At 46.5% G+C, this 22,197-nt stretch overlaps 1 protein-coding gene across 5 annotated transcripts in view; it reads right to left on the bottom strand.

Moving 5' to 3' along the window:
• Positions 1-22,197, bottom strand: part of RIN2 (Ras and Rab interactor 2) — a 1,094,313-nt gene that overhangs the window by 3,122 nt on the left and 1,068,994 nt on the right. For all 5 annotated transcript variants that reach the window (XM_078648965.1, XM_078648966.1, XM_078648967.1 and 2 more), the window contains one exon: positions 1,600-1,763. In XM_078648965.1, coding sequence (XP_078505091.1) covers positions 1,600-1,763 — 164 coding nt within the window. The remainder of the gene's footprint in view (positions 1-1,599; positions 1,764-22,197) is intronic.

The raw sequence follows: 22,197 nt of genomic DNA, 5'->3' as shown, positions 1-22,197 counted from the left end.
CATGAAACTACGTGTATTTTGCAGATCTCATCTTCACTATACTTATTTAAAATTGGAGGTGTCTCCAGATCAAAAGTTACACAAGGTAAAGGCAGGAGACTGGTTTGATGGGAGAAATATTTAAGAAATGTCATGCCAACAAAATGGAAATAATTCAGCAAAATGCGCCTACTGCAAAATATAGCAAAATGTAATGCCCACAGTGCAAATTTCACCTGGGCTTAGTATAAATCCCTTATCCCTACAATGGGGTAGACTGTTAGCAGTTTGGACAAGTGAGATCTAGGTTCTACAATCGTACAGCCTGAAACATCAAAAGACTAAAATGTTATGTTATTATTCAATACTATAGAAGTCTCTCTTTAGTGAGAATGGTTGTTTATCTTTCAGACCAAAACTAGATTAATTCACAAAGGTACAGATGGTACAATTGATAGATACATTGGAGAATTCCCTTAAATTCCCTTGCAAGTCATGCATAAAGTGTGCATTTTCTAATGTATGTGTCGATACATATGGCATTTCAGTACAATGGTAATCTCTGTTCGGTTTCCTACACCTACTCATGCTCATGTGTGCAACTGGAACATTACGTATATAAAGGGATAGTATGGCTGGAATTTCACATGTTTCATTACTCTATTTTTACAGGAAAGCAAACGTAAAATAACTACCACTCTTCCAACAGACATCTTGGAAAAAGCGAACTATTTTTTCAGATCTCTGTATGCTGTTGCTACGTATTCTAGATTAATTAAGTGTAAATTAGTTGCGTTGATAATTGTGCAATGGGCTGGCCTTTAAGTTTGCGAATATCTCCAAAGTTACTGTTTTGAAGCGGAGGAAAACAATGTTATTCAATTTTCACTGCCATTCCTCCAACAGGCACTAGGGATGTCTACTTTTTCAAACCCTCTCGGATATTTCGAATATAAGATAGACCTACGTGTAGTTTACCACTGTCGTCCCATAGTACACGCAAACAAGGGATGCATAGGTTAGGACGCCATCCAAGTGTAAATAAGTCTAATGCCTGAAAAGGACAACTGTAGATCTGTCTCGTTACGGCTAAGTTAGTTTAGAAAGTTGTATTGATCTGGGTCAGTTAATATTTTTTATTATTGACAGTAACAAGGGAATTTACAAATAGAACTTTAGGAATTTCAGAACAACTATACTGATTAGATCCAGGCGAAATGTACGTTATTAGAAATTCTTGAAATTACTCAATAACACCATATCATGTTATTACTCACTGTTCGCAGTAACATTTTAGCTTGAGCACTTGAAAAACAACTGGAATAACCAGAACACGAGATGAGGCTGTTGGTGGCACTTTTGTTTTTAGAGCTATTATTTTGCATAAAACGCATTCTTACATCCTAAATTGAGGCGAGAACACAGTCACACTAAAATATAGCGTAAAATGACGGCTTCCACTTCGCATAATTTTGCATAATGTTTCTGTGACTACACAAAACCAAATTATGTGAATTTCATACATCCCAAGTATTGATTCCTTAGAACCAGCCCATGCTTATAGAAACAACTGTTCAAAGAGCTTTTTTGGAACCGGTCATTGAGCTCGGGGCTTCATACCTGGAAGTCATCCACTGAGGGAACTGTTCTGTTTGTTGTCCTTCTCTTGTGCCACTGCTTGAGAGTATCCCGGGCTTCTGAACTCAGCATTCTGGCTGCTTGCTCTTCCTGGAAATTCTTAATCAAAGAAAGTGCTCCGTATGCACTTGTCAAGTAATATCCTCCTGAGAAAGATCGAGAAAATATAAATTTTCGAAAAAAACAACAGGTAATAACTGCTTTTTCCGTTTATAACACTATGGTGGAAACCACTCTGAATATAAACACTTGAATTCCTCAACAATCATTCCCTTTACCAAGAATACAAAATACCCAGAATCTAGTTCTACACAGCTGTTTGTAGACATGTACATTCACGAAATTAAAAATATGTTTACATCAATTTTAAAAACGTTGCCTGGTCTTATTAGTGGTTTATATTTAGAGATGGACTTTTCTAGGTGATTTGTAAGATGCAGGAGTGAGTTACAAAGTGAGCAAAAATAATGGAAGCAATGAAACTGCTTAATGTATGCTAGTGTTTGCAGATGGGCATCACAAGCACTTATTTTACAGAACTAGTGCCCAATAACTCCACGATCTCAACAACCCCTACCCCCAACTGGGGAATCAATGTATATTGATGTTTGTTCATCCACTTCAAAGTGTTAGCCTATATCAAATGCAGTGATGATGGTGTTAAACTTGGAGTGGTCCTTGAATTTGTATCCTGCACTGAGTGACATGCTTAGCAGTGGGGAGAAGGGGGCGGCCCCTCCTCAACTGACCCATCACTGATGGCCTTCCACTGTGGACTAATGGAGCCATGGTGCTGTAGAACCTGAGGGAGAGTATGCAGGTGGTATGCGTAATCTCTTTCTTTGCGGTCTGGTTCCAGGCCCACTGTGTGGCCCTGTTGACCCAGCCTGGGACTACAGCTGGAGGCACTCGAGCTGAAGAGTACTCCCTCAGGCAGCCCTAATAACCCTCTATACTATCAGGAGCCTCAGGGGGAAGAAGCAAGGGAACAAGGCCGCCCCGACTCAAGTCTATATCAACAATAATGGCCTTCCCCTATACACTCTGTGGTCACAGAACCCAGATTAATTCTGTATTTTAATTCAGTCAGATAGAGGATGCTCTTCAACCTTCTCTCTGCATGTGCTGATCACAGTCACTCCCTCAAATAGCTTTAAAAACCATATATGTGTGTCTGTGTCTGTGAGGCCCACCACCAATCCTATTGCCTCACTCTACCCTTCAACTGTGAAAAAGGGGGAGGGAGGGTTGACAGAGCCTCACGGGAGCAACACCCAGGGGAGGATCTGACAGGCTGGTACTCGCCTGGATCCTCACTTCTCATCATAAGCTACTGTCAACCAGAAAAGAAAAGGGGATAAAATATGTGCAATTAAACCAAAAAACCATTGTGTGTTACACGTGTTAAAAGACCCAATGTGGTGTACCAAACCTCTTCTAATTGAGATATGGAAGTACCACGGATTAAAAAGAGCTGAGCTAAACTGGCAACTACAACTTTATTCTGTGCTGTTTGCCCACTCTATTAAAAACCAACCGACATGTTTCATCACCGCCATGTACTTTACCGGTGATTTCTTTAGGGTTTTTTGGGTCAGCATACGTATTGCATGTCTACATTCTCCCTTTATTGTACCAGGTGGCCTCCTGTGTTGAGCCTACCCGGCCCCCGTAGAAGAATGTGTGACTCACAAACACCACTAAACCATTAGTGGGTTCCATAAACCGCCTGTAGGTCGGTCTCGTCAACGCGCAATGCTGTGGTCTCTGCTCACCCTGCGTATAGCCCTAATAACCCACCAAGGACATGGTGGTGGATGGACAGATCTACAAAGTAGAAATAGGAAAAGCATTAATCATAAATGAATCATGCCTTCTGATCGTCCTTGATCCATCGTCAGCTTTTGATACCAACATAAATGACGAGAACACCATCAAAATCATGAACACCATCCACTCCGGATCTCCGTCAGACCCATGCCCACACCCCATCTTCAACAAAGCCAGCACCGCCATCGCACCCCATCTCCGGGAAGCCATCAGCATCTCCTTCGAGTCTGCAACCTTCCCGGAGAGCTGGAAGCATGCCGAGATAAACGCCTTACTCAAGAAACCCAAGGCGGATCCCAAGAACCTCAAGAACTTCCAGCCCATCTCCCTGCTCCCGTTCCCGGCGATGCTCATCGAAAAAACTGTCAAACAACTGAGCCGCTACCTAGAGGAGAAGAGCATCCTGGACCCGTCCCAGTCCGGGTTCCGCAGCAACCACAGCATCAAAACTGCCCTTTTCACCGCCACAGATGACATCAGGGCCCTGCTAGACAACAGAGAAACCACGGACCTCATCCTCCTAGACCTGTCAGCCGCTTCGACATGGTCTACCACTGCACACATGCCTCCACGACGCCGGGCTCAAAGAGAAGACCCTGGACTGGACCACCTCCTTCCTCTCCAGCAGAACACAAAGCATCCGCCTCCCCCCTTCCGCTCCGAAGCCAGCAAGATCATCTGCAGCATACCCCAGGGCGCATCCCTCAGCCCAACGCTGTTTAACATCTACATGGCACTGCTCGCCCACGTCGCCCGACTGCACGACCTCAACATAATCTCTTACGCCGATAACACCCAGCTGATTCTCTCCCTCACCAAGGTCCCCCACGCCGCCAAAACCAACCTCCACGAAGGAATGAAAGCCGTCGCCGAGTGGAGGAAGAACAGCCTACTGAAGCTGAACTCGGACATGGCACTGCTCGCCCACGTCGCCCGACTGCACGACCTCAACATCATCTCTTACGCCGATAACACCCAGCTGATTCTCTCCCACACCAAGGTCCCCCACGCCACCAAAACCAACCTCCACGAAGGAATGAAAGCCGTCGCCAAGTGGAGGAAGAACAGCCGACTGAAGCTGAACTCGGACAAGATGGAAGTCCTCATCCTCGGATCCGCCCCCTCGGCCTGGGACGACTCCTGGTGGCCGACCACACTGGGAACAGCTCCAACACCCACTGACCATGCACGCAACCTAGGGGTCATCCTCGACTCCACCCTCTCCACGACAAAGCAGGTCAGCGCCGTCTCTTCCTCCTGCTTCAACACCCTCTGCATGCTCCGCAAGATCTACAAGTAGATCCCCACCGAAATGAGAAGAACGGTCACCCAGGCCCTCGTCAGCAGCAGGTTGGACTTCGGAAACGCCCTCTATGCAGGAGCCTCGGCCAAACTCATTAAACGACTTCAACGCATCCAGAACACCTCTGCACGCCGGATCCTCAACATCCCCCACCGCAGCCACATCACACTCCACCTGAGACCTGCACTGGCTCCCCGTCAACAAGAGGATAACCTTCAAGCTCCTCACCCACAAGGCACTCCACAACTCCGGACCAGCGTACCTCAGACGACTCAGCTTCTACAGCCCCACCTGCCAGCTCCGCTCCGCCGACCTTGCCCTCGCCACAGTCCCCCTGCATCCGAAGAGCGACCCCCGGCGGCAGATCGTTCTCCCACCTCGCCACCAAGACCTGGAACACTACCCCCACTCACCTACGGCAGACCCAAGACATGCTGACCTTCAAAAGACTCCTCAAGACTTGGCCTTTTGAGCAGTGGCAACATCCCCCCCCCCCCCAGCGCCTTGAGACCCTCACGGGTAAGTAGTGCACTTTACAAATGCTCTGATTGATTGATATGGTCAAACAGGATTCCCTTATTGAGCTACTGAAGCACAGGATGGGGCTATCAGGGACTGTGCTAAACTGGTTCTTCTCATTCCTTCACAACAGAACACAAAGACTCAAGGTAAATCAGGCTCTGTCAAAACCTGCTCCGCTCACCCTCGAGTCCCACAGGGGTCCACGCTTCCAACCACCCTCTTAAACTTGTTCATGGAGCCTCTAACAGATACGCTGAAATTGTCCAACATCCATTACCACATGTATGCTGATGACCCCCAAATGTACCTGAAAGTCTCCTTCCCGGAGGACATAAGGTCCATCAACTAAACTCTTCAGGAAACACAAAGCTGGTTGACTCTCAATCACTTGAAACTAAAACGCCCTCAAAACAGAATTTCTTTTCGTCACCCAGCCAATCACTCTCCATACATTGAAGAATGGATCTCTTAACTCACAGCCCTCCACTGCACTCCAAATATCATTGATTCTGCGAGTTATCTGCAAATAATGCTAGATAAACATCTGAATATGCAAAAGAACATTAGTGCTCTCGCCAAAGGAGCGCACTTCCAATTGAGTCTTAACAAAAATAAAACCGTTCCTACCCCATAACAATTCTAAAAAATGAGGTGCAAGCACTAGTGATTTCTAAACTGGATCATGGTAGTGCTGCCCTCTGCGGCCTTCCTAGAGCCAAGACAGCGCCACTTAGAGCCGCTCTCAACTACGCTGTAAGGCTCATTACAGGCTTCAAACGCTATCATCACATCACACATGAGTTGAAATCTTTAAATGGCTCCCATATGAAGCAAGGATTCATCTGAAAATTGCGTGCATGATTCACAAAGCTTTACACTTCAACACCCCAATTTATCTTGCACATAAACTTGAGCTCTCTTGGGGCTCTCGGTCCTCTAGAGGCTCATTGCAATGAAATTCAATAGAAGGAAAACCTACATTTGAGCATTCTCTGGGATTGCACCAAGATTTTGGAACACTTTGCATCTGGAAATAAGACTTGAAAATTCCACGACTTCCTTCAAAAAGGAAGTCAAATAGTTACTGATGAAGACATTTCTGGGCTACTTCCCAATCACCTTAGGATGCATTCGCCTTCCTTTGTTCTTTATAGATCTGTCATGTTTATCATGATCTGTTATGTTTGGTTCTTGTTCTGGTTGTATTATGATTTCCACGGTGTGTACCATGTGAACTGCCAAGATGTAAAGCTCTCCATTATCCATATGTGGTCTTGTTCGTGCTGTATAAAGTGCTTTAAATAAAGAATTTTAATAAATTAAGAGGTTGAGACCATAATTGCAGGCTACAAACAACCAGACTTCACGTGTCCAAGGGCAGGACGTGCTTTTTCAAAAATGCTTGCAAAATTAGAACAAGCATTTACAATGCAATGGTTTTGCCTTTGGAAAAGTTAGAGCTATTGGCATTGTAAATGACAAAATTTATATTTATGTGTTTGTTTTGAAAACAGATAAACAAATGGCATTGTCATTTACATTGCCATTAGCTAAATCTCTCGCAAATGTGAGACCTATTGCATTTGCACCCACACATACACACAGAGCCACACACACACACACACACACACACACACACAAAGGCAAACACACACAAAGGCGGTGTAAAAAAGAAAAAACAAGACAGCAGGACTCTTTTTTTTCCATCACTCCTGGATCAGGAACAACATTCCTGTATACATGAGAACGTCGCTAAACTGCTCGAATTTAGAAAAGAGTTGAAGACTCACCTCTTTAAAGAACACTACATCACAATCCATGCTTAATTTGAGCCGGTGGTTTTCAGTGCTCAGTACCGGAACTTAATAATGAACACCAGTGCTTTTCACGTGCACCAGTTAAGGACACTTCATAAGTTATCTGCCCATAATCACAATATGTTGAGCTGACGACGAGACTCGAACCTGGCTCCCCCGCTCCGAAGTAGGCAGGTCTGGCCGTTACGTGGCATCCTCTCTCCACTTTCATGGCTAGTAGTTGGTTCTGTTTTAGGTGGCGCTAACAGGAGAAATGGGCTGGTGCAAGCTGCCTCCTGACGAGAGCCCTGGCATTTATTTGTTTCCAAATTAAAAACTGATCACGATTCATTCACCGTCCTCACTCCAGGTTCCTCTCACGTCACTCACTGCCTTCATGCTGGTCTTTAGCTATGTACAGCGCTCTGCAGCCTTTTTTCGGCTTGGTTCATAGTGTAAAAACAAGGTATGCATACATCACTCACTGACATGCATTACCTTCATTATTTTTACAGTTATTGTTGCGAAATCGATCAGTTCCATAACAGTAAAGTTAATGACCTCTTAATTGGGACCCATTTCAAATTCCGTTTTCAATTACTGCCAAGTCTTATACGAAGGGACCCGCTCCACTTAAAGCCCTGCAAATCGGAATGTATGCACAGTAACTAGAGTGGACTTAGACAGTCGCTCTACTATTTCTGTTGGGACTGGAAACAAGCAGGGAAAGGGGAAATAAATAGACTCTTCCTTATTTGAAAAGAATTCTATTTTCATAGCCCCTCTGCCTATCAACAGTAGTCAAACAACATTTTTTCCGCGTGCCCCACTTGACATGAGATGAGGACCAGTGGGTATGTTTTTGGCAGCGAAACCAGCAAACCAGGGATAAAATCCCTGTTTTCCAATATGTTCGTAACCGGTGATGCTGATGAAGTACCTATTTCCCCGTGCCCCCGTTTCCATGTCTGCCAAAACCAGAAGCACTTAAAAATGGCTGGAAACCCTTACTTTTAAAAAAACCTATGAGACATTTATTTGGGAATTAGGGTTTTATATAGTGGTAAACATGACTTGAAAGTAGCTTTAGGATGAATATTTTACATTTAGACCTGGGGTCACTCCTGCAGAGGGATGACCAGCCAGGCTTCTTTCTACGTGCATAAAGGATACACACAAAGTGATGAGCAGGCCTGAAATAGCCGCTGCTGTGCCCCCTAACTCCTGCTCTGTGTGTCATCATTGCCACCTTGAGGCTGAGACAACAACAAGCTCCCTCGTCACAGCCCTTGGATCCAGGTGTCCCGCGCGCCACTCTCTGAATCACCTCTGGCCCCAATACCCGCTGACGCGTTCATCATCCCACATCAAACACACACGGCCCAGATACAGCACTGACTCGGTCTCACCTGGATTCACATAGACTAAGGAAATGACACACCCTCCCGCGCAGCAGGCGCATGAACCCGCCGAGGTGCCGGAGCGGATGGAATGCCATCGCACGGGGGTAAATGAGGGCGCGGACTCGGCGCCCGTGCAGATGGGGATGAAGTCATTAAGCGTGTTTGGCAGTTTGAGTTACCGCTGATTACATTAAAGCTGTACCCCGCCTTTCCATCGCCCTCACTAATGTTCCCGCCGGTGGTCTCCTGGGACAGCCTGGCCCTCGTCTATCGGCCCTCGGCGGTGGCGCCTCTAATTGACGGCGGGGGCAAGGAGAGTGGTAGCCTGTGAGACTCCAACAGTAGCGCCCTCGGGGGAGAGTGGTAAAGTGTGTAAAATAGGGCTGGCTGCCATAGGACACAGTGCGCTCATGTGCCGGCTGCTGTCAGTACCAGGATTGGTTTGACAGAGGGGTGGGTGGGATCTACAAGTTAAAAATATATATATTTGATGGGGAACAGGGGCAGAGACTGCCAGGATACTTGTGAAGTATATTAAGAGTTTGCTTTGTGCACGGGCTGCCTGTAAAAGAGGGTGTGAGGGGGTTCGTGCAGTGAACTGCAGCGTTAGACTGCCGGGGCTTCTCTGGACAGAGGAGGGGTGCAAGTGTGCCAGAGGCTGCACCAGGGAGCGAGGGTGGCAGTCTGCCAGGAGAGGCTTTTGCTGGGAGGAGGGGGTGGGGGCCGTCAGTGGCTGCTTCCAGGAGAGTTGGAGAAAGTCAGCCTGGCAATTTTAGGGAGGTTTCCGCCAGAGCTTTGAAAATGAAGTTTATTTTTCTTGGGGCTGACGTGGGGACAGAGGGGCAAGTCTGCTGTGGAATACTGGAGAGGAAGGAGGGGAAGTCGGTCCTGGAATTCCTTCGGGTGAGGGGAGGAAATGGGGCAGGAGATGCCTTATTAAGTGTGTGGCGCGGGGGGAGGGGGTGTGTGGTCTGCGGTGGGCTGCCTAGGGTTGAGTATGGTAGCAGTCTTCCAGTTGCTGCTTTAGGCTGAAAAAGAGAGCAGACTATTTTGTTTTCGTTTTGTAACGCGTCTGGCAAGCGAGGGAACAGCATTGTCTACTCGGTAATATTTTGTATTCCCTCCGGGGATGGTAACGGGTGGATCTGCTGCCCCGAGTCACGCAGATGCGGCGCACTAAAGGAAACCCTGAGGATAATGCATCTCAAAGGCTCATATGTACATCGGAGCATCAATCATACGTAAAGTATAAGCAATAGCACATCAGGCAGACAACAAGTCCACCCTTTACAAAACAAAGGGGGTCAAAGCACAAGGCACATTCCTGAAGGATAATACACGGCAGCATCCCTCGCCGCCCGTTCTCCCGAGCATGAATAATACCCGGACTCGATCAGAGAGGGTATTAATGGATCCAGAGCGGGCAAGATCATGTAGCCCATATAAAGGGGCTGTCCCCCCCAGATCGGATGCATCAAAGCACTGCATGCTGCCGCTGGACCCCGCCCCCAGCGATCCTCGCCTCAACCAGAATGGACCACTGCCTGTGCATTTTTCTTCTTTGTGTAGGTATGTATTACCCCTCCTCCTCATTGCATTCCGATGTGACTCTGGCCCCAACCGCTGCTAGGCTTTGCAGTGCCCACGCCATTGCCCTCACTCCCGGTGATACTCGCACAGCTCCATTACCCTTTACTACTCACAGTTCCTACGCTGCTGTGCCTGGCTCACGGCGGGCCCCAGGGTCCCCGCGCTCTTGTTGAGAACGCCGCTGGCATGGGCTCTGCTGCAGACAAAGTGCAGTCCTCGGAGGTAGCCGGCCATCCTGCAAACAGAGCGGGGCATGGAGCTGAGGCTGCTGCACGGGGAGAGGGACGGTCGATGCAGGCTGCTTCCTCCTTCCGGCTCTCTCCTCCTCCTCCTGCGATGACGCGGAAGGGGGCTCGGCCGGCTGGACCAATCCCAGCGCGGCCCGGGCTTGAAGGCGGGCGCTGCTTCCTCCTCTCACTCGGGGCCGCGGCGGTGAATACACGGAGCAATGCCGGGTGGGATGGAGGCAAACAGCAGTGACAGGCGGAGAAGACATTCCCGAGTGCAAGGGGAAACAAGCAGGAAGGCGGGTGCCGGCTCAATGCCGGACCAGATTCGGGGGCGTTCCCGGCTTTTGGCTGACGTCGCGTGACGTAGCCAAAAGGGAAAAATTCTCGGGAACGCCCCCGAATCTGGTCTGGGATTGACAGACAGAGCCCTCTACCAATGGCTAGCCTCCATTTATGGAGCTAGCCAATGGGAGGAGGGGGCAGATACCCGACCCCACATAGAGGATTAGAGGATATCATTAGATTTTGCTAGCGCATGCGTACTTCGTACGCATGCATCGCTAGTCAAAACCTAAAAAGAACACCCCATAATCATAAACTAATGCAATGTGGAAAATCCTAGCAGCTTCGATTGACCACACACTTCTGTACTCTCACATGCCTTGAAAATAACACAACATGTTTACCGCTACATGGGAAGAGAAAAGAAGCAATTCTAGCAGCATTCAATTGTTTGCTGCCAGAAAGTTGAAAAAAACATACTGCCTCTGCACCTGGCTCTGTCATGCAATCCACTAATGAAGTTAGTAAAACGTCATGCATCAAGGATGTCCACCTGCAAAAAAGCCCAAAAGCAGGTGCTCAAGGGACCCATGTTCCTGGAGGCTAAAAATAGACTAGAGCAGGAACAGAGCGTGCCTGGCAGAATGACCACAAACATATCACAAACGCAACAAGACACAGTGGCTCTCTGTCTCTTGAAAGGAAACTTTGTTTGCATTATGTCATGCTATTTATTGAAAGCATCACTATTATTAAAAAAAGACCCAGGGGCATATTTATGAAAATTGTGGCAGAGGGCAGCACAGCAAATCACCTTGCTGCCCAGCCCTGAATCACAGGGAAGGGACAGAAATGCGCAGTATTTAGCCAATATACCACGTTTCTGTCCTCTTCCCTTGCACAGGTGCCGTTTTGGCAACCTAGTGCCAATGCAGCCTCCTTGCACCATGGTGCCTGTGTTGTAGGTAGGATTGTTTTTGTGTAGGAAGGGACACAAAAACAGTCCGAGGAGGGTTTTCCTCTTTCTATGGGGCTGCAGAATACAGAACACATAAAAAGAGAAACAAACAAGGAGAAATAAAGATATTTCTCCTCGTTACGCCTCCCCTGAAAAGGTGTAAGATTTTGGTGCATTCCCAGGTTTACAAGTACACGTAAATCTTGGAATGTGTTCAACTCCATAGAAGTTGTTTGGGAACTCCCACCGCAACGCCCATGGAACACCTGCCCAGGGCAGAATAAGGCAACGCAGTGATTTGCTCTGCCTTACTCCAGATTTATGAAGCCACTCAGACCCACACCAAGTGGCTTTGCGTATCTTCTTAAATCTGTTGTAGAGGTTTGCATTGTACATGTACCACATTGCGTGGTGCAAGCATGAGACAAACTTCTCATAAATATGCCCCACAGTCTATTGCCTATGTCACATTCCACCTTCTTCACGAAGATCCACCGAGTGAAGTGTTCCGTTTTATTACTACGTTCGGTTAACAAAGCTTCATTACATACAGTCGTCTGACTCCTACATACATCTAAAGGGGAGTAAAATACTGTTTTTCTTTAAAATGTCTTCTGGTGAAACAGTGCCGGCTGTACACACCGTCATGGTCCACAACATTCCTGCTGCCAAACTGTACACTTACAGACCTCCAAAGAGCTCTTTAAATGTGGTTTTAAGGAAAAACAGTCTTACACAAAGTAACCCATGTAAACTTGTAATGGGTTGATTTTAAACCGCCCTTCCTTACTTTGACACCATTTCTATTTGGTAATGGAGTTGAACATGGTCTAATGTAGCTTAACATTGCACATACTACTCTGTCAGTAGTAGCTCTTAGGTGTCTGTGTCACACGACTTCTCAAATTGATACCCAACGTAAAGGACATTTCACAATAGAAACCATATTACTGAGGTTGTATTGAGGTCTAATTTAGGAGAAAGCATTAACTTTGGCCACATTGTACCACTTTTTGTGTTGACTACGAAATCTAATATATCATAAAGTTCCTAATGGTCCCCTTTAAAATAGTGTGTATGCATTTCTCAGAAATTCTCACAGATGCAGAAGAGGCTCCCCATGCAGAGAAAAGTTGTTCTTTTCCATGCACGTATCCCAGTTAAGAACCATGTACTTGGTTGAGTTTGCCTCCCTAGAGGGCACATATTGTTACTTCCTGAGGAGGATCTAAATTTGTGTCCTTGGGGATTTTGGAGAGATGCAATGAGGGTCACAGCATTCCTCCCCATACCCTACACACAGGTAGTCAGTCTCAGATCAATGGATCGGGTTATAGGATTTCCCCTGGTAACCCTTCAGCCTCATTCAATGCATGCAGGATGAGCAGTGCAACCATAAACGCACACTCTGGGATGACACCAAATGTAGTCCTGAACCACATAAACCTCTGAACTACATAAAGCTACACAGGCCCCATATTCTTGTAAAGATACGCCCCCAGAATACAGTCAGAGTGGAAGGTATGTGAGAGGAACCATCAGAGCTTGTACTGCATTTCATGGGTTGGGCTTGACAGAGAGGGAAGGGTGGGTGATGGGGGAGGGGATTTTCGGGTTTCATTATAAAATGTAAAATGTCTGTTTACAAAGGTTCGCTCGCCTACTTGTTCGGTTATTATGCTGTATTCTGCACTGGACTAGATTGTGCATGTTATTTTTGTTACATGTCAATAAAATATTGGTAATTTAAAAGAAGAAGTGGAAGGTATGGCATATATATATACCCCGCCATTTTGTTTTCAATGATCTTGTGTTAGGAACTATGCCATGGTAAAAAGGCAATGATCCTTATTTATCTTGTCAATCAAGGCTGTCACCACAGATCTTCAGCAAACACTTTTAGCCTCATCTGAAGGCTGATCGCGATGGTATAGTTTACAAACTTTAAAAGTAGCTTAAGACGCCTTGGAGTCCCGAGCGGCACAGTTCGAGGTTGAGCAGACCGCAAGTGGTCGAGGGGATCCCACCCGACAGTTAGCACTGCTCCGGGAAGAGATTCGGCAGGTCTCACTCGACTCGGCCCAGCAGCTGTAGCGATCGCCGGTGCGCGGATCTATGGGTGGGGTAACAAAAATGGTAAACTCCTTCACAACCTGGTATCCTACCCTAAGTTCCACCGCGTCATCCCAAAGATCCGTGCGCTGGATGGTACCCTCCGGACGACGTCTGAAGGCATTGTGGAAACCTTCGCCGATTGTTATACTCATCTATACGCGGCGCGCCCTTCGGAGGCACTGTTGGCCACCCTCCTGGACGGTGCTGGCATGCAGATGTCCTCCCTTGCTCCAGCAGATGCAGAATCCTTAGAGCGGCTCTTCTCGCAGGAGGAGATCTTAGAGGCCATCCCCCTCCTGAATCGGGGCAAAAAGCCGGGCCCAGGCGGATTCCCCCAAGAATTTTACGCGGCCTTTAGAGATACTCTGGCACCCCAGCTGTTACATCTCTTCCACCATGTGATAGAGACAGGCGCCTTCCCCCCTGAGTCGGACCTGGCCACGATTGTGGTCATTCTTAAGTCCCCCCCGCCCTCACTGGATTGTGTGAACTTCCGCCCTATCTCACTCATTAATACTGAAATTAAGCTCATCGCCACAATACTGGCCCAAAGACTAGCAGCCTGATTCATGAAGGTAAATGCGCTCGCAAAAGGGCCAGATTCTCAGAATCTGGCCCTTTGCGAGTGCAATTTTTGCATTTGGGATTCATCATCCCAAATGCAAAAATCGCTAATAAAGAATTAGCAAATATGCGAGGATTAGCATTTAAGGAATCTCTATTAGAGATTCCTTAAATGCTATTCATGACACATTTAAAAATTGCGAATTAGCCATTGGACATGTGTGTGCGCAACACCTGTTTCAATTAGCATTTCAGGGGTGCTACAGGGTGTCCTTTGGACACTCCTGGCACCCTTAAAATCGCTATCTTATTTGCGAGTAGCAAATTGCTACTCGCAAATAAGGGATACTCCACATTCATTCCTATGGGCCTTTTGGCCCATAGGAATGAATGGGGAGTTATTCCTTATTTGCGAGTAGCAATTTGCTACTCGCAAATAGAGAATATGTAGGAATCGCTATTTATTTAGCAATTCCTACATGAATACCGTTTTGCGAGTCCTCAATAGCGATTCGCTATGAATCGCTATTAGAGACTCGCAAAACGGTACCTTGATGAATCAGGCTGTTAAGCCCTTCCTACAGGACCTGGTCCTCCCGGACCAATATGGCTTCATGCCGGCCAGGGGAACCCGCCACTGTATTCTCCGCCTTCATCTGGCCTTGGCCCATCGATCTTGCTTGTCTCCCTATTGTGGAAATGTAAATTTTGCCATGTTCTGTGTCCCTACGTGTCATCCATCACATGTTATGTGTGCATGATTAAATATGCATATGCATTCCCCATGTTCGATTCAAGACGCAATTATAGTTGTGTCCACCTCTAATATGCCAGTTTCCAGTTCTCGTGAATACTACGAATATCAGGTCTATGTAAAGCTACGTTGCCACGTTTCTCAGTGTGCACGTTATTTCATTATAAAGTCCCCGTTTCTAGGCCTCAAAAGGGCCTGGACACCAGATTCAGCTCCTGTCTCCTAAAGCCTCGCTGAGGAGCGATACAGCCCCCACCTGTATCCTCGACCCTTCACTTACTTCCTGCCACGCCGTGCCCGGCTCAGCCTGGCTCAGCCTCTGAGTCTGCCAAAAGTATGTTATAGTTCCAGTTATCAGTTCAGTCCTCCTTCTCTGCATTCCTAAGCTACTGAACCGCATCAATAGTTTCCGTCATTGTCTAGCCTTTCCGGCTCCATGTAAGAGAAATACTGTATTTAATGGTCATTTCATATTCTTCATCACGCACTACATGTAGAATAATGCATGGTCCAGTCTTAGAATCAAGTTAGCCTTTCCCCTCCTAACTTCTAGTTTATATCAACATGTTCTCTAAACATCAGATACTAGATACTGCGTAGGTACATGTCGCCCTGACTCTCCAGACTTCAGTCTCTGCTCCTAGCACAGAGTTCATAGCCCCCAGCTTCTCCTAGTGATACGTCATTGCTAGTTTGCGCGCACCATCAGGTTAGAGGTCCCGGCTCCTTAGGTAGCCCCCTCCATGGTTTCCGCCCCATTCATGACATATTCTGTTACGTTTGCATCACATGTCTATGTATACGCCCTGTTACACCTCTTTTCACCCTTATCTTTCGCGACTGCTACGCGTCACACCTTCTGCTCCACCCACTGCTACGTCTATTGCAATGTAATGATATGTGTTTGCGTTATGTATATATGCTCATGCACTGTTATTAAAAAGTGATCCTTTTCCTTGTCCCGATCCTGACACCAGCAGCGCTGCTGGGCCCTGTCATCCTATTCCTGTGCAGGTTGTCCTGTTCCTGTCCTTATCCTGTATTAAACCTGCATAACTCCTACTACCTCGAATTTTGACTCTTATTTATTGAGCTATCTGTTATTCATTCATGCATTCAAAAATAGGGTATTATTTATTTATTTACCACATAATGGCGCCCGAATAGGGACTTGCCCTTTCCCCACGCGTCGGTGAAGCCACGCCGACCCCCTGACCCTCTGCAGTCGTGACGGAACTCTTCTGCGCACCGGCAGATATTTCTGCTTCAAGTATCCCTCAGGCCCACGGAGGAGACGGAGGAGGCGGTCCAGCATCCAAACGAGACGGTGGAGGAACGCGGCGAGTCCCGACCAGAGCCCAAGCCAAGAGTCCAAGGTCCGAGGTATCCGGAGGCCCACCCGTAACTGAAGTCCGAAGTTCGTCGTCCGTCGTCGTAGCAGTCCAGTCCAGTCCGAGGCCTTCCGTTCTTGCTGCCCGGTGAGTACCGTTACTGGGGTGGTATCTAGACAGGGTCAATCTAATTGACTCTGGTCCGTGGGTTGGTGGTACACAGACCCACAAACGAAGTGTCCACTTCGGTGGATGCGGGTCCTGACGTGTCTCTTTATGAGACCGGTAAGTTTCGTACTGTTTCAGCAGTGCATCTAGTTCCTGTTCTAGTCAGTTCTGTTCTCGAGAAAATTCATGTATTCTGTGTTCCGTATTCCAGGTAGTATTCTGTTCTAACTGTTATTTTTAAATGTTCTTCATGTATTTTAATGTCGTGGTATGAATGGGGAATAAGTATCGTGTTTATTGTGTATTGTATTGTGTCTAGATTATAGTTCAGTCATGCCGCTCTTTTCGAAATTACGTCAGTTAAAAACCAGAAAGGGTCTGCTGGAAGCAGCAGTTCCAGTTCCGCCTAGGGACAGTCCAGGTCATTTTATGTATCAGAAGCATGGCATAAGCGCCATATTGTATCTAGATTTATGGGTAGAGTATACCAGACAGTTAGAAGAAAAGTATAGATGGCCCGTATCGGGTACATGGGATGCCGAATGCATCATGCGAGTAGAAGAAGCATTATGGAAAAAGAAAGCCAGACAGTCACAGAAAGATGCCATCGAGTTATGGCGCAAAGAAGCTCATAAAAGAACTGAAAAGGAAATCAGAAAGTCAGAATTAAGTAGAGAATCCTTAGAACGAGCACAAGAAAAAGAACTAATCGAGATAGGTGAACAAGTCAAAGCCGAACAGTCAGACAGACAGAGGCATGCCCTTATTAGGGGTATGTATCCTCTCCTTGCCGAGGGCTTGCCAAAAGCGACCCCAGAGGCATCCATTAATTTCCCGCCACCATTAGTTCCGACCAAGCTACGTCACAAACAGACCGCAGCTGATATTTTTATTTCGTCCTATTTGGACGACACAGTCCCAGAATATGCAAATCCTGTTCGCGCTCCGCCAGTCCCTGTAAATCAGGCACTTCCCGCTCCTCCAGACACCGGAGTACCTGTTACGGTACCCCCGGTCCAGCCCGCCATACAAGTCCAGCCTACATTTCCATTTCCCACTCTGCCAGGACGAAGAGCCTCAGTAGACTACTCTAGTTTAGGGGCCGCAGGGGGAGGTACTCCTCAAACCCCGCCGCCACACAAGCGTTTAACGACAGCCGAATTACATGCACAAGCGTCCCAGCGTACGCCCAGACATCAGACTGTAGCAGAAATAAGAAAATCCCTTGCCGAATGCGGCTATGATCCAGTCCCAGGCGAGGATAATATGGTTTTATATTCATTCCGCGTAAGAAAGGTGGCCGAGTATCTAGTCACCTTACCGAATATGAAAGAAGATCTAGACAGAATATATCGTTTCATCCGTACAGGGGATGATCCAGAAAGTATTAGCGAGGCCATGTCTCAAAGGAAAGCCGAGATCCAGCTCATGATATTAAAGTTTCTGATCAATTGTCTAATAAGAGAACAAGATTACCCGTCTAAAGATCCGGCTGAAATGAGAACCCTGACAAGGTGGAGTGATAATATAGCCGAGGGTAAGCACAAGACCGTCGGTGCTATGGAGAGTATGTACAAGAAAATCCGTAAAGAAATAATAAAATTACACGAACAGCGTAAAGCAGCACAAGTAAGCGAGAAAGAAAGTAACTCTGATACTGAAGAGGTAGAGGACGAGAATCCCGCCAGAATAGCGTATGTAGGAAAATCTAGATTTCCAGATCGCCATTTACGCCTAGAACACAAGTCTATTTTTCATTCTCCAGCACCAGAACAAGGTTCTCTAGAACAAGTATTCCAAGCTACCGATCACATTCTGAAATCACGAATCGGTTACAGTGAGTTAAGTACCATGCATGAACAAGAACTAGCCCGATCAGCAGTCCGATGGATTACTGATTCTACCACTTTTTCAGACGAAATAGTGGCACAGATGTTTCTGAAAATGCCCCCAGCCGAACAACGACTGGCGGGTATGTATATGATTCAGCACCTCATTACATTGTATGAGGGTCAGCACTCTGATCCAGGCCCGTTACATGATGTCCTGAACGAGTTACTCCAGTATAGATGGAAAGGTTTAGGTACCGATTTAATTAGTGTCATTCTAGAACAGCGTCACAAATATAGAACGTTTTTGAATCCGCATTTTGTTCCTGCCTCACCCCCAGAAGGTAAACCATTTTACATGGAGAGACAGAATCCGTTACGAGAAGTCCACCCAGTCAGAGGAACGGGTGGCGAACTAGAACGAGTGTTTGTTTACACTCCGATTACAAAGATGGAACTCCTCGAGATGAAGAAATTAATTCCCTGTCATGACAAAGATCCAGCAGGGTTCCATAGAGAATTAAAAGACATGCTCCGTATGGGAGAATACACGTATCCAGATATAATTAAAATGTTAAAGGTTCTGCTGCCCGCAGGGGTGTATGAAAAGCTCAAGGAAAAAGAATGGGAGGTGGGAGAGAAAAAGATCGATTGGGCAGTTCTAGAAGCTGAAGATAAGGCACGAGTACCAGGTACCGGTCTTGGAGATAAATGTAAAGAATTACCGGAATTATTAATACAAGTTTTACCCAGATTATTGACAACTAGAAAAGAAGACTGGGATGCAATCTCAGCCTGTAAACAGAAACAAGACGAAGATATTAGTGATTTTTATTCTAGATTTGAAAAATGTTTTAGCATCAACAGTGGCCTCAAGACAAGTAGTGAGTCATACCCTCACCTTTTTGTTACTAAATTAGTCGAGAATTCAAGCCCACAAATTAAAAATCGAGTTTTGAAAGTCGAAAGTACCTGGCAAGCTAATACCCCGTCCCAGATGTTGCAGATGCTTCAATACCACCAGAATAGAATCAGGGAAGAACAAGAACACGAGAGAAAACGTATGAAAGACACGAAAATGAAAGTACTAGTTGCACAATCTGTTCCTCAAGACAGTCAGAAGAGGGGTCCGAATCAAGCCAGTCATCCTGCAACTCCCGTTAAAGGGAACTGCAATTATTGTAAACAGCCAGGTCATTTTATAAATGAGTGTGCAGTTCTGAAACACAACATAGCTACTGGTAAGACTAAAGAAAGACCACGTCCGCCTAGACAAGAACAAGTTTCACAGATTCCTCAGCCACAGAATGCACCACAGACAGTTACCGCACCGCAGCCTATTGCTGCAACACAGCACGTTACACAGCAGATGTACCAGTATGCACAGTCTGAGTATCCAGAGTACCAGCAGTATTCATGAAACAGCCTAGAGAGGGAGGTAGGCTTGCCTCTCATCGAGATACCTGTAGATCAAGAAGGTCCCTATGTTCACAGTCAAGTATTAGGGAAAGACAGAAAGTTTTTGATTGATACAGGGGCAAGTAGGACCACAATTAGTCACGCCGAAGTTCCAGGGGCTCCGCTCTCAGGCTCAAGAAATGTTTCCCTTGGATTTTCAGGAAAGCCTATCGTAAATGAGATTTCAAAGCCAGTTACTCTAGAAGTAGGTCCATTGTCCCGTACTACTGATCTGTTACTTACTAAGTCATGTCCAGAAAATCTATTAGGCATTAAAACACTGAAAGAGTTAGGTGCAGTTATATGCTGTTCCCCAGAGGGAATACGATTGTTCCTACGTGACTTTAAGGGTCACTATGTATTACGGGATTTTGATCCCAGATTGTCTAATGTCCCGCAGCATCTATGGGCGCAAGGTCCAACTGATGTAGGTTACATGCAAATCACACCCTATCGTGTGACTCTCAAGCCAGGTGTAGTGTTACCACGAATCAGACAGTACAGATTGCCACCTGAGGCTGTAGCAGCCTTATCCAAAATTATTGACGAGCTCATCGCTCAAGGAGTAGTTGTAGAAACTGACTCCAATGTATGCAACTCTCCGATCATTCCAGTCATGAAACGTACTGATCCATATGCACCCCCGGTATATCGATTAGTGATTGACCTACGAGAACTTAATAAATGTATTATTCCGCAGTACCCAGTTGTCCCAGACATCTCTACCCTATTAACAGCCATTGACTCCGAAGCCACGTTCTTCACTGTCATAGACCTCAAGAACGCATTTTTCAGTGTTCCTATTCATCCAGACAGCCAGTTCCTTTTCGGATTTTGTTTAAATGGAAGGAGCTATATGTTCACACGAGCTCCTCAAGGTTTCACAGAAAGTCCTAGCATTTACAGTCAAGCACTTAAAAGACAACTAGACAACATTCACATGCCAACTGACACTGCCCTGCTCCAGTATGTCGATGATCTACTGATCACAGCCCGTTCTGAACGTGCTTGCGAGCGAGCATCCCTTACAGTCTTGTATTTCCTAGCCGAGATGGGGCACAAGGTGTCCCCTTCTAAGCTTCAATTCTGTGTCCAGCAAGTGGTCTACTTAGGACACTTACTGTCCAAGAGGGGTAGACAGTTGACACCAGACCGTATCCAGTTAATAGCGAGTCTTCCTCAGCCCAAGACCCAGAAGGAGGTACGTGCTTTTATCGGCCTCACTTCTTACTGCAGACAATGGATTCCTCAGTATGCATTTCTAGCCAAACCACTGATACAGTTAACGACACAGGAGGCAGCCGTATCGACTGTCCTCCCTTGGACATCTGAACATACACTTAGTTTCAATGAGTTAAAGAAAGCCCTAGGCCAAGCTCCAGTTCTAGCGACACCGAACTACAGTAAGCCTTTTACACTTTTCGTCACTGAACGCGAAGGTACAGCATTATCTGTTCTTACACAAGATCAAGCAGGACAATACAAGCCCTGTGCTTATTTTTCGAGCACATTAGATCCTGTAGCCCAGGCTCTGCCTGCGTGCCTCAAGTCAGTTGCAGCCACAGCACTAGCTATCAGACAAAGTGATTCCATAGTCTTAGGACATACCTTGACAGTACAAGTTCCACACTCTGTGGAAGTTCTTTTAAACCGAACACAAACTCAGCACTTGACAATTGCACGTTTAACAGGTTATGAATTGACACTGTTCCAGCCACACATAGAAATCAGACGCTGCAACATCCTTAATCCTGCTACACTGTTACCATCAGTTACTTCGAATCCTGACCCACATGACTGTGTGGAAGTAGTTAACATTACGACAAAGCCAAGACAAGATCTGACAGATACTCCGTTACCAGACCCCGACCTGACACTTTATGTGGATGGTTCATGTATGAGAACAAGTACAGGAGAACTAGTCGCCGCGTATGCAGTGACTACTGACACCGAAGTTATTGAAACACACCGTATTGATACCCTGTCCGCTCAAGCAGCAGAGCTAGTTGCTCTGACACAAGCCTGCATACACGCCAAGAACTTGAAAGTTAATGTTTACACAGATTCACGCTACGCATTTGGAGTCGTCCACGACTTCGGAGTGCTCTGGCAGGAGAGAGGTTTCATGACTTCTCATGGAACCAAGATTCAGCATGGTCTCCTTATTCAAGCTCTGTTAGACGCAATACATTTACCGACATCCATTGCTATCATGAAATGCAAAGCACATACGAAAGTTACTGACATTATTTCCCAAGGTAATGATCTAGCAGATCGCACAGCCAAGCTCACAGCACAGACTCTAGACATTCCAGTTAACATGACACACACTCCAGATCCGATTACATGCATGACAGTTAAGGACCCTACACAAGATGTCATAGATATCCAGTTACATGCTACTCCCGAAGAAATCAAGAAATGGTCCGAACAAGGAGGGGTCCAGA

This window comes from Lissotriton helveticus, chromosome 6 (genome assembly GCF_964261635.1).
Source record: "Lissotriton helveticus chromosome 6, aLisHel1.1, whole genome shotgun sequence".
Taxonomy (NCBI): domain Eukaryota; kingdom Metazoa; phylum Chordata; class Amphibia; order Caudata; family Salamandridae; genus Lissotriton; species Lissotriton helveticus.
The sequence above is the reverse complement of the archived record's forward strand: the minus strand, read 5'-3'. Positions and strand labels throughout refer to the sequence as shown.